The 19,900-nt window shown below is 36.6% G+C and overlaps 2 protein-coding genes across 2 annotated transcripts; both read left to right on the plus strand.

Annotated features, from left to right (window-relative positions):
- The first annotated feature begins 7,348 nt into the window (after window positions 1–7,348).
- On the plus strand, window positions 7,349–10,141 carry LOC142624723 (uncharacterized). The gene is made up of 3 exons (XM_075798446.1): window positions 7,349–7,639; window positions 8,352–8,702; window positions 9,662–10,141. The coding sequence occupies exons 1-3, from the start codon at window positions 7,349–7,351 to the stop codon at window positions 10,139–10,141; spliced, it is 1,122 nt and encodes a 373-aa protein (XP_075654561.1).
- A 2,580-nt stretch (window positions 10,142–12,721) lies between these two features.
- On the plus strand, window positions 12,722–17,956 carry LOC142624724 (uncharacterized). Its single transcript, XM_075798447.1, has 3 exons — window positions 12,722–13,256; window positions 13,375–13,590; window positions 17,605–17,956. Exons 1-3 carry the CDS (start codon window positions 13,029–13,031, stop codon window positions 17,683–17,685), a joined length of 525 nt encoding a protein of 174 aa, XP_075654562.1. The 5' UTR covers window positions 12,722–13,028; the 3' UTR covers window positions 17,686–17,956.
- The last annotated feature ends 1,944 nt before the right edge of the window (window positions 17,957–19,900 follow it).

A 19,900-nucleotide genomic window follows, 5' to 3' on the forward strand; every position in this document is an offset into this window, starting at 1 on the left:
ATGTGAAGCTAAGACCACTTGCACTGGTGATCTTGTGTTAAGGAAGGTTGTAGGCATTTCTAAGAACCCAAGCTTGGGGCAAGCCGGGACCAAACGCTGGGAAGGCCCCTATCGCATTGTTTCAGTAGCAGGCATAGGGTCATATAGGCTAGCTGATCTAGACGAACGAATAGTACCACGTCCATGGAATGTAAATAATCTTAGAAGGTATTATTATTAATGAAATGAGCTTTTGTCAGTGTGTATTTCGAAATTATGAGTAGCTCTGACATTTGAAGTTATCAACTTTTAAGAATCAAACAGAAACTTGGTTAAGTGCAGTCCTCGGACCACAAACCTTGTGGAAATTGATGTCTTGTCATTTGTTAAACAGAACCTTAGTTATGCTGGGTCTTCGGACCTCCTACTTTGGGAAAATTAACATTTGAAGTTATCAATTTTTAAGAATCAAACAGAAACTTGGTTAAGTGCAGTCCTCGGACCATAAACCTTGTGGAAATTGATGTCTTGTCATTTGTTAAACAGAACCTTAGTTATGTTGGGTCTTCGGACCTCCTACTTTGGGAAAATTAACATTTGAAGTTATCACTCTTAAGAATCAAACAGAAACTTGGTTAAGTGCAGTCCTCGGACCACAAACCTTGTGGAAATTGATGTCTTGTCATTTGTTAAACAGAACCTTAGTTATGCCGGGTCTTCGGACCTCCTACTTTGGGAAAATTAACATTTGAAGTTATCAACTTTTAAGAATCAAACAGAAACTTGGTTAAGTGCAGTCCTCGGACCACAAACCTTGTGGAAATTGATGTCTTGTCATTTGTTAAACAGAACCTTAGTTATGCCGGGTCTTCGGACCTCCTACTTTGGGAAAATTAACATTTGAAGTTATCAATTTTTAAGAATCAAACAGAAACTTGGTTAAGTGCAGTCCTCGGACCATAAACCTTGTGGAAATTGATGTCTTGTCATTTGTTAAACAGAACCTTAGTTATGTTGGGTCTTCGGACCTCCTACTTTGGGAAAATTAACATTTGAAGTTATAATTTTTAAGAATCAAACGTAAAATTGGTGAAGTCTTATCGTCGGACCACAATTTTGATCAAGGCTATCTCCTTATTATGTCTGGATGTTAATGCGTTACTGTTTATGTGAAAGTTATGATTGTGCAATCCTTGGAGTTAGATTTGTTTACTCTGAGAAATTTTGGTTATGTGCTAATGGTAATATTTATAACAAATACAAGAAAAAGTAAAGTAAAGTATAACAGATACAACCCAAGTGAAAAGCAAATGAAATTGTTCTTCATTAATCAGTTAAATATGCATACATAGATAATTCAAAAATGGAAAAAGAGAAGCCCTAAGCTAAGTCCTAAGCTTTTGGAGGAAGCTCATGCTGAGAGGTACTAGTGCCCTCGGTCTTTCTCAACTCTAGCTCAAAGGGAGTCAAGATCTGCTTTCCCTTATCTGCTGTCTTCGTTGGCGGGACGTTGGGTTCAACTGTTTGGCTTAAGTCCTTCTCTGCATCCCCTCCTCCTTCCTTCTCTTTGTTGGAACCGAAGGTTCGTAGGATCGGGGAATTTGCTTGTGGGACCACGGAGGTAGGGCGGAAGAATTGTCTCGAGGTAGGAGTAGCAGCAGGAGCCTCTTCAATCTCCTGTATTTCTAGGGGAAGCCAAACGTTCTCGGACTTCCTCAAATCCGAAGATTGGGGAACTCCTGCTGCGTTTAAAGCTTCCCCCCATACTTTTTGACAGTATTCGCGGCATAAAGCCGCGAACTCCTCTGTCAGCTGCTCCTCGGTGGTTGCTACCCCTTCATCAAAACTTGCCTGCTTGGCAGCTTGAAGAGAGAGTTGGAAGGAGCTGGCTTCTTCCTTCATCAGCGCCAGCTGCTTCTTCAGATCCGAGCACTCCCTTTGAGCTTGGGAGAGCTCTTCATCTCTTTCACGAAGGAGTTTGCGCTGTCCTTCTATCTAGGTCTTCATAGTCTTCAAGTTTGACTCGACCCCATTTTTCTCTCTCCTCAGATCAGCCACCTCTGAGGTCAACTTCTCATTCTCAGCAAGGGCTGTGCCCAAAGACTTCTCAGTCTCCATCCTGATTTCGAGCTCAGTTCTGGCTACTTTCCGAGTGTCTTCAATAAGCTTTTCAGCTACAAAGACCTCCTGAATAGCCTGTAACAAAGTATGATGGAGTTAGGAATAATAAAAAAACAAACTTACCTATAAATATTATTAAAAGTGGAATCTTCCTAAAAAAGGAGAAAAACTTACCAGCGCTAAGTCTCTTTTTAGTGAAAGGAATAGTTGTGGCTGGCCCATCTTTTCCAAGGTCTCCATGTCCTTGGGCAGCAAAAGAGGGCGTTCCAAGACCTCGGCCAGGTGGTGGGCGTGGCCTTGTTGAACCGCCCTTATTGAGCCCGCGGGAGATGGGTACGCCGTCCAGGCTTTAGATCGGGGGACCGGGTGGTCGGTGCTCGGCGCACTTCAGCCTCGTCCCCGAATTCCCCGATTTCAACCGAGCAGACTTACCCTTGCCCCTTGTCCAGCTTCTGCTGCTGGGCCGATGGGAGTTGTTGGCGTGGTTTCTTGGGGTCTTTATTAATTGTCCCCTCATTATCCCCCTTCCTCTTCTTCTTGGGATCCTCGGCTGGCAGTTTTGGCTCAGCTGGAGGAGGAGGAGGAGGTAAAGCTGGGGGAACTTGGGACGTCCCCGTTTTCTTTTCCTGACCTTAGCAGCCCTATTCGTGAGGAGACCCTCCATTCTTCCCATGTCTTCTTCAAATTCGTCCTCGGGAAGGGCAACTACAAACCCTGCAATTCTAAGGCCTCGGTGGCTTCTTCCTCCTCGTCGGAAAGTACCACTGGCGGTTCCCGCCGAGGTCTCTAGAATGTCTTCGAGATGGAATTGATCTATCTCGTCGTCAAGAGTGTGTGAAGAAGACACTTTGCTCTTTGGAATGACGGTTGTTTGCGGAATGCACAAGGGGGATTGTGCTATAGGTCGGTTGTACAAAACGGTGTTGGGAGCGTCCTAGGGAGTTCGCGGTCGTCCAGAAAGTGGGGCCGAGCTACGTTTATCCTCTTTCGTCTTCGGTCGCCCGCAATTATGGCGTTCTCTATCTCCTGAAAGTCCGAGGAAAGGGGATTGTACCCTAGAATGAGGTGAGCAGCCCGGAGTTGTAAGTCTTCACTAACGAACACTTTGGAGCGAAGTACTCGGTTTAGATCGGCTATGTTGCGGTGACTCGAACGAGGACGCACGTCTTTGCTATCTCTGCAAAAAGACGTCAAAACAAAACAAATCTGGTCAGATTCACACAAATATTTAACAAATTTAAGTAAATATGAATACGCATTTCTGTGTGTGTTAGGAGAAGTTGTGTTGTGGGGAGATTAATCCTACGGCGTCGCACCTGGATCCCCCCACTCAACTGGGCAGTGGAGGCCGTCGTGCCAGTTCCCAGACACGATCAAGTAGTCGTCCTTCATGCCTTTGTTTGATTTGGGCAGACAGGAGATTAGCCTAACGGTGCTGGACCGAGATTTAATATAATAACCTACCTTAGAAAGTTTATGGGACTCATATAGGAACACGACATCGTGCCATGTGAGGTCTAAACCCATCTGCTCGTTGAGAGCACTACGCTACCTAGAACTCTAAAAACGTTTGGGAGGCATTGATCGGGACACAACCGGTGGTTGCGAAGGTATTCCCTCATTACGGGTTTCATTGGAAGGGTCATCCCACCCTCTATAAAGGCTATCATAGGGATGATAACCTCTTCCTCTTTCCTAGAACCTGCCACGGCTTCTGCCGGGCAATATTTTAGTCCTACATCGCTGGGAATACGGTATTTAGCCCTAAAACCCTCCATCCCAGCGACGGAATCGACTAGACACTTAAACCTACCCATTAGAAGAGAACGAAAGGCTAAACTTTAAAGGAAAAAAATGTTTAGGAAGACAGCCGAGGACTGTATCCGAGGAGAAAAGGTTAAGAACAGAGAGAGCAAGAACTTACAAAGTTGGAGGTACGGGTTTCCACGGTTTTCTGCTGGTAAAGAATGATTGTAGGTGTTTTGATGGGATTGATCCCTGATGAATTAAATGAAGGCGCAGGTTCCCGAAGCGTCACGACGTGCGAAAAGGCGGCCTCGAAATTATATTTGTCCCGCCTAAAATTTCGTGGAGTAATGAGGGCCGTTGGATGCCCATCTCACCGTTGAACGTGAGGGACAAAGTGTAACTGGCAATATTAAATACGCGCGTTGTTCAAAATAAAACCGCCAAATGGCATCTCCTGGGACGCGAAACGATTTCCACACGTACCATTACTAACAAAGTGAGTGGAGTAGGTTCTCGTCGGATCAAAACCCTATTTTTCTCCTCGGACGTTGAAAATTAGAGTTTTGAGGGGCTATTGTGGGGGGCAAAAAGATCCTGATGAGAATGTGGGCCTTTTGGGCCGTGTTAAGGAAGGCCGACCTGCTACTGGGTTTAGAATTTGTTGGTACTATGGGTCGGCCCATACGCCGAGGGTCCGAGGATCCAGCCGAGGGTGAACTTATCCTCGGACGGACACCAAAGAACTCGGAGTTTCGCAATAAAGATTAGGGGATGACACGGTTAAGACCAATGGTTAAAAGGGGTAAACCCTAAAATGCCCCAAAAGCACTGGTGTTGAAGAAATGTCAAAGATAAAGGCTGCTACCTCCACATTAAAGACCCTGCACCTACCACCCTGGCCGCATTGATGGGGAAGTAACACCTGAACAGTGGAAGAGAAACTTCTGGTTACTATTCAAAGGCACTGGGAAAAAGAAATATCTAGGTTAAAGGGGAGGTAAAGCAACACGTGTAAAAGGTATTCAAGAGAGTAGTATTTAAGGAGGAATCTAAGAAAGAAGGGGATCTCCCTCTTTGTAACCTAAAAGAAAGAGAAAGAAAGAGAAAGAAATTATATAAGAACAGTTCTCGGCTTACGTCCGAGCAGATTGATTCATAGCATTCTTTGTTGTTTTTAAGTGTTTATAATCTTTAGCTTGCTATTTAATCCTCAAACACTTCTAACCTGGGTTTCAAGCCCACACTCTACAAATTACATTGTTTAAGGCTCGTTGGGCCTGAGCCCGTAACTGTTCTTGGGGCCAGGTGCAATTGTGCACTTACACCTTGTACTTTGATTCCATGCATTTATCTGAATGAATGACAAGGCCACTTCCCAAAAAATATATATATATGCCCTTAATCATTTATTTTAAGAAATTATTTATGGAAAATTAAAAATGCTGTTAAAAAAGTTAACAACTTGTTTATTTTCTCATAATAATTTCCTTAAAATAATTAATAATTTTATTTATAGAAAATGGAGTGATTTGTGAGAGAGGGGGAATTAGCCCGGGGCCTAAGCCCTTACTAAGTCCAACAGACTAATACTCAGCCCAAAGAGGGTATGGTTTAGTTGGAAAGAGAGTAAAATCTGAGTGGATGGTTGTTTGGCACGTCCCTTGGTCATTGTGTTTGTTCAGGATTTGGTGACATCTCACAAGATCTAGTGAGACCTCTACTGGATGTTGCAACTTGCAATTGCTAAATTCGATGAAATCTTAGTTGGATCTGGTGAGTTTTTGGGCCTACCTCTTTTGTTATTGCTTTCAACCAAAACGACTGCCACCAAACAAGAATCCAATTCACCTAACCCTACCCTTGTCTATCAATGACGAGTCTAATTTTTCACCACAAACTCAACTTGAGTTGACCCATGGACACCCCTAAAAGAGATTGATACAAGGTTTGAGTATAGTCAAAAGGAAAAAGAAAAGAGTATAACAGAAAGAAGAAATTAAAGAGAGAGATTGAAGCTAAGAATTGTTCCTTGCATTTTATTACAAATAACATAGTTTATAATTACCCAATTACAACAATATCTAATTGACTTAAATTACTAATCCTAACTAATTCTAATATGTTATAGCAGACCAAGCCATCTCAGAGGTGGTATACACAACATGTGGCTTTATTACCATTGTGGGAGACAAATTAAGGCACCTTTAGTATGTTGTAATAGATATATATTGTAATTTTTTTTGAGAAACAAATATTAATTAAATGGTTATTCAAACTATTCAGTTATTTGATTACATCTTTATTATAGAGAATAATTATTTCTTAATAATAGTTATTTTTTAAATTAAGGAATAGGTATTCCTTAATACATGGAACAACTATTAAAACTAATACATTTTCAAAAAAAAAATACAAAATTTTCATATGCATCATTTTTTACAAACTTTTTATACATAAGAATCAAACTTATGAATAGGAACAGTTATTACATTACAACATTTTTATTCCTAACAATAAAAATTAATGCAATCTCCATTTAATATACCAAACAAAGTTCTCTTTATGAATGACAAGTCGTTGTGTGATTTCTTTCATAAAATGGCTTGTCATACATTGTGTCATGTTGATTGCTTGAAGTGGATTATCAAATGACTTGAGCTCCAAGCTATCTAACTTCCCCCTTAAACGAATGAGGGAGAGAGATGTCATAAATAAATAAATAGAGTTCATTTGCATTGTTTTGTTTATTTAACAGAATACAAGGTGCAAATCATAGCTTAATTATACAAAAGCATAATAATAAGGAGATAGTGCCCAAATAGATATATAATAAATATACATTTTAAAGCGTTATTAACTATGTGTGTGAGTGAATATATGAAAATAGACATTGCTTTTATGGAAATACATGTCATTGTGCTTTGCTTGTTAAAAGTATTATATTTAGTCATTCATGGATTCATTTATCAATTTTTTGGGGCATTCCATCTTGTTTTGTAATGATCATTTGCTTTGTTTCTTATTATAAAAACAAATAAATAAATAAATTTGCATTGTTTTGTTTATTTAACAGAGAACAAGGTGCATTCTTACAACAGAAATGTTGTTTATTCTCAACCTGTTTTGGAACATACTGTGAGCTAGTTTTTTTTGCCTCTCGTTTTTGTTTGTTTCTCTTGTTAAAGTAAACTTTTGAGTCTTTAGCCAGTCCAGCAAAGACTGAGTGCAAAAATAACTTGTTATCTGTTGGGCTTGGACCTGTAGAATAGAAGCTTAACCAATCAAATCCTTGCATAAATTTTACCCACACGACACCTACGACCAAGGAGACCCTCTCATTCCCATTTACCTTCTTAGCACCTCTTTTTTTTTTTTTCTTCTTTTTTTATTCCCTGAAGACAAAGACGTTTAATCCTCTCTCTCTCTCCTTCTTGGCTCTCTAACCTAACCATCTTCTTTCCATTTTCCACATCTCTTTCTCTCTGTGGGACTAAATTACATGAGGAGACTTTGTCCGAATATTGATAGAGAAGATGGCCTTGAGACAGTTCTTGAGGTCCCTATACCAGAAGAAATGTTCACAAGCATGGGGAGTAATGTAACAATACGATGGGAAAACATGCAAGCATGGATGAAAGCTCAAACAAACAACAAATGGTCATCATCTCCAATCATTGCTGGTCGCTTTAACGAGCTACGTTTCCTGCTTTACCTGGTTGGATCCCCACTTATTCCCCTTCAGGTCCAATTGGGTCACTCTATCCACCGTCCTGTCAAAGATTGTTCCATTGTACGTAGCATTTTCATTATATACATCACAACCCCATATATATATATATATATTCTATCACTTTGTCCTGCTCATTGCTTAAAGAAAAGAATTGATTTTTAATCTTCTATACAAGGATTTTAGAGTGGTCTTCTCTTTAAATTCAAAGAATTTTCTTTTCATTGGGCTGATCAGGATACAAGGGGAAATTTGCTGCACTGTTTTTTTTTTTCTTGGCATGGGATGCTAGTACAAGGACAAAACTTAATAAAGTTTTTTTTATGCATTGTAATTTAGGTTCTCCAATTTAATTTAATTTATTTACTTGTTCTAAGTATTTGTATTAATCAATGGAATACATAGTTGAACTTAACAATTTTTTTTTTTTTGAAAATTCGATAGTTACAACGGAAGAAGGGGAATTTGAACTCTAGACGTCTCAGTTGGAAACACCAACAGGTGACAATTGAGCTATAATGCAATAAAATGATAACAAACAAATTCATTGATATAATTTTTTAATTGGAAAACTTTAGGATTCATAATGTGTATAGGACTAATTAAATGTGCCACATATATAAAAGACTAAATGCCACCATCTTTATTTTAAATGCTTCAAATTAATTTGAGATATATATTTAATGTTATTATTCTTTGCTGATGATAATCGATCATGAAAACTGATAAGTAATGGTTACTAGAAGCTATTTGAATTTCATGTCATTTGTTTCAGGAAGCTTCAACAGCGAAATATATAGTGCAACAGTACACAGCAGCAACGGGAGGGCAACCGGCATTAAACTCAGTGCAAAGCATGTGTGTGACCGGGCATGTGAGGATTAGAGCCTCGGATTTTCAACAAGGAGGAGGGGAGGACGAGTGTGTAGAGTTGAAAACGAGTAGAGAAGAGGTTGGTGGATTTGTGCTCTGGCAAAAAAATCCTGACTTGTGGTGCTTAGAGCTTCTTGTACCTGGGTGCAAGGTCATCTGCGGCAGCAATGGTAAGGTTTCATGGCGGCATTCCTCTAATCAACAGACACCCATTTCAAATGGTCCTCCCAGACCCTTGCGCCGTTTCCTACAGGTCTCTCTCTCACAAAACTTATGTACATGTTTCAATTTGAAACATTTCTTGACATCCATTATTATTCTAACAGGTAGAAAACATAGAAAAAAAAAATAGAGGGGAAGGTGTTGATAAAACTTTGTCTCAAAACTTTCTTCTTCTAAACAAAACTTTCTCTTTATAAATAGAGCTTTCTCTATGTACCATGCATCTTAATTTGTTCATTGTTGTCAAATCAATTTATGAATAATTCCTAGGTGAAACAAATTAAAGAGTTTTTATCTATAGTTTCTCATTTTTGTTTTCTACTTTATTACTTCCAAGAATCACAAAAATTAAATAACGAGGATGGAAAGAGACTTTAAATTGAAACGTTTTTATAAATTTGAAACTGCACTAGATAAAATTAAAAATGTAGGATTAATCTGAAACATTGGGTAAACTCTACTCTAGGCCTTCTTATTATAATTTTCTTTACCTTTTAACACACACATTCCCTGTAATAATATTGTGACAAAAATTTGGGACAATCATCATAAATCAGCTCTCTTTCTGTTGTTGAGCTCTCCTCTTAGTTAAGAAATTCGCACCCTTTTTCGGCTTTTGGTAGATGTACTTAATTGTGACTTGCCACAGGTATTCCAGCATTTTTCTACAATCATACGCAAGATTCAAAATCAGATATGATGAGTTGTTTTTATTAGTTAGCCACATTGTGGTCAGTAAAGATTCAGTTTCTTCTACTAACACTTTCTTAAATTCCCTATTCCAAGCGAGTACCAACCCAAATTTATTAGCCCTTACTTCAAGTTATACTTCTAGTCCATCCTAGAGCACCTATTAGTACATATTTAATTTCACTGTATGAAAGAGCTAAATTGATGATTTTCGATGGAAGCACAAATTCATAAATTTATTTGCATTGTTTTGACTTGTAAGTTAGCACTTGTAATATGAGAATTTTTGTTTTTTGGCAGGGTTTAGACCCAAGAGCCACAGCCAACTTATTTATGGATGCAATGTGCATCGGAGAAAAAATCATAAATGATGAGGACTGCTTCATACTAAAGATAGATACAGGGGCAGCAATTCGCGAGGCTCAAAGCGGTCCAAACTATGAGATCATCCACCACACAATATGGGGATACTTCAGCCAACGTTCAGGCCTTTTGATTCAATTTGAAGACTCGAGGCTGCTTAGGATGAAAACTCAAGCTGAAGAGGACGTGTTCTGGGAAACCAGCACTGAATCAGTCATGGAGGATTATAGGTACGTTGATGGTGTAAACATTGCACACAGTGGCAAGACTCACATCACGATTTATAGATATGGAGAGCAATCTGCTAACCACAAGAGGGAGTTGGAAGAGAAATGGAAAATTGATGAGGTTGATTTCAACATATGGGGCTTGACAATGGAAAGCTTTCTGCCTCCAGCTGAACTAGGAAAAAAATAATCCAGCAAAAAAAAAAAATATATATATATATATACACACACACACACTTGTAGGTGAGTCCACTGCCCCAGCTCAATTAATGGAGCTTGCTTGTGCTCGAACTCTCAATCTTAGACTCATTGGATAATGCATACTATAAATGATTAGTATTAAGTTAAAAAAACAAAATTTAGATACTAGCAAAAGCATGCTAGTGCTCGAACTTTCAATCTTGGACCCGTTAGATAGTTTATACTGTAATTAATGAGTATTAAGTTTTTTTTTTTTAAGTGTAGATACTAGCAAATTGGAAGGCAATGCTTTGATAGTTGATACCACCCAAAAAAACAATCAAAGGAGCAAAGAACATTTCTTATTTAGCTGCTTAAGAGTTTTGTTTTATCATTTATGTTGCATTGCTTATGATGTACATGTATGATATTGTGAGGCTTTTGCGTAACATTTCTTAAGATGAGTGTTAATTTTTTAAATCTCATGTCCATGTCCAAGTGGTGTTACGGGTTACAACTTATATTTCAAACAGTTATTAGACCTAAAACAAAAGGTACATTTTATCGGTGGCCTGTAATTGATCGATTAAGGTTTAAGGATGCTTTTGAAGTTATACAGATTACAGAGAGGAGAATTGTATTCAGAATCGTGAAGCATTATTTTCAAGCACCAGATCTAAGGATTTGATTTTTCTCACCCGTTTTAGCTTTAACGTTATGTAATCAAAGCGCTTTCATATCTTTCAAGTCAAGCTGCAAAATAATCTTATAATAGAAATGTTTTCACTTTTCATATTAAAAAAAAATGTTGTATTAAAATTTACATTAAGTGCTAATCATACCCATAATTAAAATTTTAAAACTCAATCAACTTGTTTTTCTAATTACCAGATGAAATTGTAAAGTTTTTGCTAGTAATAACAAGTGTATATATTCTTGTCACATGATTAAATTGAAGAAAGCTTGTCTCGATGAAGCACATAAAGTCTTGTACCCTTTACTAAATCTGTTTGCTCTAGTTAGTCAACTTTGGGAGACTCGGTTTTTCCCTTAAAAAATTCAAGAATTTCGCTATAAATAATAAGTAATGATAGAGATTTTTTTCTTCAATAAATCTATTTATTTTTCCATCCAAAAAAAGAAGAAGAAGTAATGTTAGTAGAGATAATAAAAATTCTACTACATCACAAACTTAGTTCCTCAACATTATGGCACCTATCACATTTATCTATCACATTAGTTTATAAACATTTTGTAGGAGAATAAATAGCATTTTTTTTAAGTATAAAAGAGTAATAAAAGACAATGGCAGCTAAATTATAGGCAATTTAGGTATAACCTCCTAATGGATCGTACAAATTGAACTCTAATTGATCAACCTTAGATAATCCTGGTAATGCAAGTCAAGAGGGTTTGATTAGAGATCATCATGGAGATTGGGTTAAAGGATATGCTAGACCTCTTGGTATCACTAATAGTTTTATTGTAGGAATCTGGACTTCACTAATAGTTTTATTGCAGAACTCTGGACTTTGAGGGATGGTCTAATCCTTACTAAAGATATCAGAATTAAGTGTCTCATTGTTAAGGTAGATGCCTTGAGTGTAGTTCAAGCAATGAATAGTGACAAAACAACTTGCTAGTGGAACTTCTACTATCTTATTGCAATAGCCTATTGAAAGCTATCTCCAACAAGCGGATTGAACATATTTACTAGGGAAACTAACCAATGTTTTGATACATTTTGAAGTTTGGATCAAAATCTATTATTCATTTTGTATCTTTTAATGAACAATCACATGTAATGGAGAAATTACTAGCTTTTGACAAGACTAAACTATTTTATAATAGACTTATTAATTCTTAATCCATTCACACAAAAAAAAAACTCTTAATTTATGCATATTCTCTTTTAACCCTAAAATAAAATAAAAACAATAAATAATAAGCAATTTATAAAGCTTTAGACTTCATTTGGAAGTTCATAAAAAAATAGAATGAAATGAAATAAAATGATCATAAGAAAATGAAATGAAATGTATTTATTAATAAATTATTTTTAAAAAATTTTGATATCACTTTTATAGAAAAATATTAAAAACAGTAAAAAAAATTAAAACTTCTTTCAAAAAAAATTTAAAAGTATTTCTTAAATTAATAATCGCATCTATTAATTTTTCCCCTTTTTTAATTAAACTGCCGGACGATCCTGTTAGGTACAACCCTTCGATGGAAATCAATAATTTAAGAGTGCAAATGGCAAAGTACCATTAATCAATGAATTGTATATTTAATGACACAAATTGCATAGCTAATTGCGTGCACGTAAAATTGATCAATACAATATATAAAAAAAAAAACATTAAAACGATGTAGCTTTGTGTCGGTTGTCTCTTACAAGTTATAACATACACCAACGCCTATAGAAAAAAGTGTACATCTCCGTGAGATAAACGGCTAATATCATCCCACCAAGAGCCCATCAAGCCATAATCAACCTTAGAAAAACTAGCCAACAGAAAGTCAACTCAATAAGCACTTAATAAAAATGTGGTGGCCCACGTAAATATATATATATATAAATATACACACACATACACAATTAAAAAAGAAAGTGATTTTGACTCCCCTCTTCCCACACCCTTGCCCAAAAGAGCAAAATCTGTATCAGATCGACCCCGCTACCCAACCTACCCTCTCTTTTTTGTTTTTGTTTTTCCTCCTTCCAAATCCAATAGTCCACCTCAGACTGAAAACAAAAAAAAAAAAAAAAAAAAACAGAACAGCATAGTAACTACATTAGAAGAAAAAATTTTACATATTTATTATCGAATCGAACCCTCCAAAAAAAATCCTCGTATCTCTCTTTTTTGTTTTTGTTTTTGTTTTTGATCAAAATGAAGGATGAAGATGGGCTTATTCCAACAACGACAGCGAAGAAAGAAACCTCGGATTCGAGTTTCTTCGGTAAAGGTCGGTACAAGTTCTGGGCATTGGCGGCGATTTTGTTGCTCGCATTTTGGTCCATGTTTACGGGAACCGTTACTCTTCGTTGGTCCGCTGGAAATCTCAACCGGTTCACTGAAGACCTCGATAATTACATCCATGACGATCTCGATGTCCTCGTAAGCCTTCTCTCTGTCTTTTTTGTTTGGAATTGGATCTTGGGTTTGATTTTGGTTGATGAAATGTGGGATGGGGGTTTGGTTTTTGGGTTTGTTTTTGTTTTTGTTTTTGTTATAGGAAATGGAGGAGAGAGAGAAGGTGGTGAAGCACATGTGGGATGTGTACACGAATAGCCGTCGAATCAGATTACCGAGGTTCTGGGAGGAAGCGTTTGAGGCTGCCTATGAGGATTTGACCAGTGATGTCGTTGGTGTTAGAGAAGATGCTATTGCTGAGATCGCTAAGATGTCTGTGCGCTCCATTGATCTTGATCCCACTCCCGTCCAATCAACGGTTCGTATTCCTTCTTTGATCTACTTCTTTTTTTGTATATTTGTTATTGGAATTTGTAATGCTTGCTTTAGAGCTTGATTTTTAACTGACTTTAGATTCCACATTGGGGTTCTAATAGATTTTGCTGCTTTCCATGTTTCGAAACTTGATTGAATTGCAATGTGTTAGTTTTTGTTTGACTGTTCTACATCTTGATTCTTGAGAGGTAGGGGATGGTTTTGGACTCTCAATGACATTATTTAGTTTTGCAATGAAAGGGGTGAAGAGTGGGATTAGGAAGTAAGCTTAGTCGACTCAAGACCCGCCTGCTCTAATACCATGATAAATTTATCTCTTATCCCAAAAGGTCATGTTGTTAAGAAATGGTGATTTAATCATTGAACTGTTCTAACAAGTACTTGTGGCCTACTCTTTAGTGTCTACACTACCATGAAAGTGTTCGAAAAAGCATTTCCAATAACCTTACCTTGCGTAATTTAATCAGGGTAATCTTTGCCACATGATTCGAATTTCATCTAGTTTTGGATTTGATGCATATGCAATTACCCTGAGGATATTGTTGATACTATTTTGCCTAATTGGTTTAATCTCAATGTGAAAACTTCTTTTGAACCTGTTGTTAGGTATGGAAACTTTCATTTTTGTGATTGATTATGTTATTTAATTAATTGACAGTTTATTGTTTCTATGGAACTTTGATTTTATGTCAATGCTGTATGTGCTTTATCTTGAATGCTTGAAGATGTTTTCTCCTTTCTCTCTCCTTTTTTCCTGATGGACTCCATCATTTACGTAGAATATCCATCTAATCTAAATTGTACTATTTTCTTTCAAGACTATGTATATGTATTTTTATGAAAAGTTTACTTAGCAACATAACAATCATGATTTTTTTTCCCCAATCAGCATTTTTATCCCTGTTTTTCTGGGTGGGGCAGGAGCATTGTTTTAAGGTTAGTGGGTAACACAAGCTATGAAACTTGACATACTTGTTCTATTTGATAACTAAAGTGGTTTATACCCTTTTGGTGTAGGACTCTAAGAGAATAGAAGTTGTATAGGCACTTGGAATGCAGGATCTTTTACTGGGAAACTAATGGAAACAGTAGATACCATGACTAGGAGAAGAATAAACATATTGTGGTACACAAGAGACTAAGTGGGTGGATGAGAAGAAATTATATATATGCGGTGTAAGGGAAGAGATCAAAAATAGAAGTAGGGAAGTGCATCAAGAGTATTGTGTGATCATAGAATACATATTAAGTTAAAATTTTATAGGACCGCGCCAACTATGCTCTATAGTGCTGAATGTTGGGATGTTAAGATGCAACATATTTATAAAATGCGTGTAGTTTAAATGAGAATGTTTTTTTGATAAGTAGTTTAAATGAGAATGTTAATATGGATAAGTGAAAATATACAAAAGGATAGGGGTCGAAATGATGAAATTTACTTATAGATAGGGGTGGCCCCTATTGATAAAAGATGAGAGAGTCATTTTGTAATGTTCATAGGAGAGTGATTAATACATCAATGAAAGAGAGTTAGTTGGTTCAAGTTGGGGGAACGAAAAAAGGTGGAGAAAGACCAAAAATAACATTAGTTGTAGTAAAAAAGTGATACTTCAATCAAGGAAGTAACAGAGAATATAACTTAGGATAAAATAGAATGGCAGAAAAGTATACTTGTAGCCCCAATAAATTTGGGACTAATATTGTTTCTTTATAAGATAAGTATTCATTACAGTGAAAAAGAAAGGGGCACAAATGTAGCATAGTGGATGTATACAAAGAGAAACATCAACAAAAAAAAGTACAAGTTCAATGAATGTGAGAATTTTACTAAGAATGTTAAAACAATCAGTTGCTGGCATCCAATCAAAAAGCGATCTTAAGAACAATAACTCAAACACTGTACTTGAAGTGGATGTTGGATATGGTGGGTATCAGACCAATCCGTAACATTTATACACCTAACTAAATTAGTACTGAGAAGAAAGTTAGAATTGTTGGCATGTGGATGAGCACCTGTGTATCTGTTCTCTACAATAATCCATTTTAAACATCATTGATACATTGGACCCCTAGATTTGTTACTCTCAAATGGATCCATAACATGCTCACCAGGCTAGAATAAGGCCCTGATACAAATTCCTAAAATCAACATTAATTTCTACAATCTTCAGGTAGGAACTGTCTATGATTTATCATTTATTTTCTCTTTCCCTCTAACTACCAGTTTTATCTGCTCTCTATAATAATTCATTTTAAACATCATTGATAGGCTGGGCCAGAAAATCCTAAATTTGTTAATCTCATATGGATCCATAACATGTTCACTGGGCTAGAGTAAGGCCCTGGTACAAGGTCCTAAAATCAACTTTAGTTTTCTACAATCTTCAAGTAAGAAACATTCTATAATTTATCTTCTCTTCCCCTCTAAATAATGCACAGGCTCCTACCACAACAGAAATAGTTTGTTGTTTTCCGTTGTTTTCAATTTTCATGAATAAGGTACAAAAAAAATTGGTATATATGAGTAACCAGTGTTTGGGGCCATCTTCTCTTCAATGCCTACAACATTCCTCCCCTCCCCCCCCCCCCTGCCTTTTTTTTGGGCAGAAAGTTATGATGTGGACCTAACAGGACTTGGTCACACCTCTGTAGTTTTTAATAGTTAAAGAAAAATTTATGTTTCAAGGAATTGAGTGGGACAAGTTATCTGCCTATGTCAGTAAATCTACAGACCTTGCTGTTCAGTATGTAAGAGACTGATCACTGATGAACACATTGTATGAGTTTAAGATCCTATCTGGGGTAATATAGGTTGGAGGAAGTGGCATACTGGCAATTGTTTTGGTCGATCTGTATCTCTTCTTTACTTTTCCCTGGGTGTACAACGATCATATTGACCGTCACAAAATTGAGGTAATTGATAAGGTGGGACATTCATCGACCAAAGATTCAAGATGGAGATAGATGAGTCCTTCGGTTTTAAACTTTTTTTCTGTTGGGCATTTCTCAATGCTCTTGTTTTGTCTGTCTTAAATTTTCATTTCATAGTTTCAAAAACTCAGGGATAAGTCATGCAATTCAATTTGAAATCTCAGGTGGTAAATGTGGTATGAAAGCCAAAGAAAAACTCTCTGCTTTGTTAAAATTCAAGGTGCTCTGATCTCTTTACCACTATGAATTACTAAAATGAAAACATAGGATTGGCCTTATGGACCATTGTGTATTGGAGTTTATTTGGACTATAATGCAAGTAGGTACTTGCTTGCTTTCTGCAGTATGATGTGACTGCTAGAATAGAAGGCCTCAAAACATTTTCCCGTCTTGACAATATTTGGTGATCTCAATCTTAAGCACAATTGTTATCCTCATGCAAAGCACAGCTATAGATTCTATGAGGATCTTGATTATTTACCATTTACTTGATTTCAATACATGTTGGGGTCTATTCTCTGCACTTGTTTGCCACATTTCTGCAAGTCACTCCAACAGCAGTGTGCTTTAATGATTGCCTCTAGAATTATCCTCAGATATCAATTATCAAACCTGATAAATGGCATCTATTTTGTGCAAATTTAGTTGCCACTGATAATCAAATTTAATGGCAGTCAAATTAGCGGTGTTCATATTATGGTCTTTGATTATTTCTTGTATACTTCCAAATCTGTTGGAGTTTTTATGTAAGAATGGCAATTTGTAGAGATGTGCAGTATCCCTCAAACTGTTTCTAAGATTGTTATAGGAAAGGGGTTCATTGATGAGGGTATCATTTTTATATTTAATTACTTCAGAATTCGTTCTTTTCATGAAACTCATAAATGTAAAAAAAAATTACTATGAAAACTAGATTGGAAATGATTATACTTTCACATCTTCATCTGTTCTATTTATCTGAGCCTGTGCTTCCTTCTCTCTTGCTGTGCATTATGTATTGGAGCCAAACATGTACAGATTTATTAACGTGCCTTTGTCCTGTGTCTTTTCCTGTCTATATTGCCAGACTGCACGAGAATTGCGTAAGAGTCTGAAGCGGGCAGAGAAAGGCAGGGAAGTAGTGACCTTGAAAGGTGGTCATGGATGATGTGAAGGACGTTGAGGGTACAAGGATTCAGTCATTCAGATTACTCACAATTGATCATGTGCTGCCCAATGTTTGTGAAGGGTAGTGACAGGTGAAATCATACTCGGTTCTTCTATGTATTTAATTAGGTTATTGTTCTTCCAAATTTTTGTAGTCACTATATTTTCATGCGGGTAGTAAACTGAAACAACCTTTCCAGTAGATCAATCAAGTGAAGGGAATTTTTTATGAGATTTATTTATATAAATTCTAGTGAAAGAATTTTTGAAAATTTGTCTTGAGTAGGAGTTCGTTACCAGCATGGACAAGTATATATATTCAAGCTCTATGTCTTGAACCAAAATTATTCTAGATTGTGTCTCTGCTAGCTTCAATTGAATATATTCCTCCATGTTAAGAGAAATTTTTGTTGGAACTTGGAACAGATTCATTCCTCTTCTCTTGTATAAGTCCTAATCAGTGGAGCAGTGGTTGCTGCAGCAGTATAATCTTGTATATTTTTTTTAGTTCAGTTTCCCAGCATTGAAGTAAAAATCATAGGAAGCTGTGTTTTACAGTGGAGGACCTGTTTGTCTTATACATGCGCATGTCAGGTTCCAACTTACAAGTAAAATGAACTCATAGGGTCTATTTGGGATCCATTTATTTTACTGAAATTGAAAACTTTTTACTGAAAGTACTGTAGATAAAAGTAAAAATTAACTGAAATAGTACAGTGAAACTCATGAATAGTTGTAAAAATAAACTGAATAGTAAAATAAGTTAGAAAAAATTATACAGATACATAGACAAGACAAACATATACTTTCCCTTGTTAAGGTACTTACAAACTTGCCAATTCAATGTCATTTTACGGTGCAAAATGAGCTCTCCATATTTAGGATTTTGTTTTTCCATATGTGAAGAGTAATTCAAAATATCAGGCAATGAGAGTATATAGACCGATACCAAACAAATCCATCATCCATTGTGGACCATGGACTGGCTGAAACTTGATTCTCAGGGGAAAAGAAAACCCTAAAACCTCAATGCAAATGATTTACAACATTAAAGTTCCTTGGCTTATCACATCATTTGTTTCTTTTTCTTTTTTTAAAAACAATTTGCATATGACACATCTAATTTCCAAAGTAAAAAATAAGTATTATATCATATGGGCGTCTATTTGGTTACCTTTTATTTGGGATGCGTGTTTAATCTTTTAAAGTATTCTGGATGATTTTTAATCAATAAACAAAATAAATAACTATAGTGGGTAAAAATATGGTGGTGTTGACTTTCCTACAATAAATTTTGTTATTTGAAGGAAATTCTACTGAAATTAAGTATATCATGAAACATCAAGAGTGTGTGCTCAATAGAAAATACCTGAAAGGATTAGAATGTGTTCTTAATAGAATCAAAGAAAGTGTACGTAAGAATGTCAAATATGGTCCTTAGTCTAGTGTACCTCTACCAAGTCAGAGGGGTACCTAGGAAGGTCTAAGAGAATGTTCTAGAAAATCTCCTCGGTCAAAGGGAGTAATCGGCTTAATGTGCCTCGGTCAAGTTAGAAGGGGTACCTGAGAGGGTCTGAGAGAGTGCTCCGAAAAGTCTCCTCGGCCAAGGGAGTCCTCGATCTAATGCACCTCGGCCAACTCAGAGGGACTATCTAGGAAAGTCTAGGAGAGTGCTCCGAAAAATCTCATCGGCCATAGAGAGATAATCCCTCAAAGGATTAGAGCTCTATGAGAATTAAAAAGAATGAGAGAGAGAGAGACCCATTTTCCAAATGGTCTCTCCTCCTTTTATAATGAAGATCTTTGCATGGCTAGCCATGTTGTCAATTTAGACTTAATATACAGAACATGTGTCACCATGCATAACTCTTTGGTATTACATATGCCTAATTTTAATAGGTTGCATATGCTTAGAGAAAATTGTAGTTGCATTCACTTTATTTAAAGATGGGACCCCACATATATGTGTTTGTGTGGACGTCACATGCATTAACAGGTATAAAATTTCATCCACAAGATCATTCAAAGTTCAAACGCAACTTTAGACTATAAGATCATTATCTTTCTTTTCTTTTTTTGAGAAGAATAAGATCATTCCTTTAAACGGGTTTAATATTTCTTTTACAAAATCGTGAATTCTATCCAATATTTGTTACATCTTTCCCAAACTATATGCATTTTATATAGTTGTGGGACCCGCATATTGTAACAGGGAG

The sequence above is a fragment of the Castanea sativa genome, chromosome 2 (genome assembly GCF_040712315.1).
Source record: "Castanea sativa cultivar Marrone di Chiusa Pesio chromosome 2, ASM4071231v1".
Lineage (NCBI taxonomy): Eukaryota > Viridiplantae > Streptophyta > Magnoliopsida > Fagales > Fagaceae > Castanea > Castanea sativa.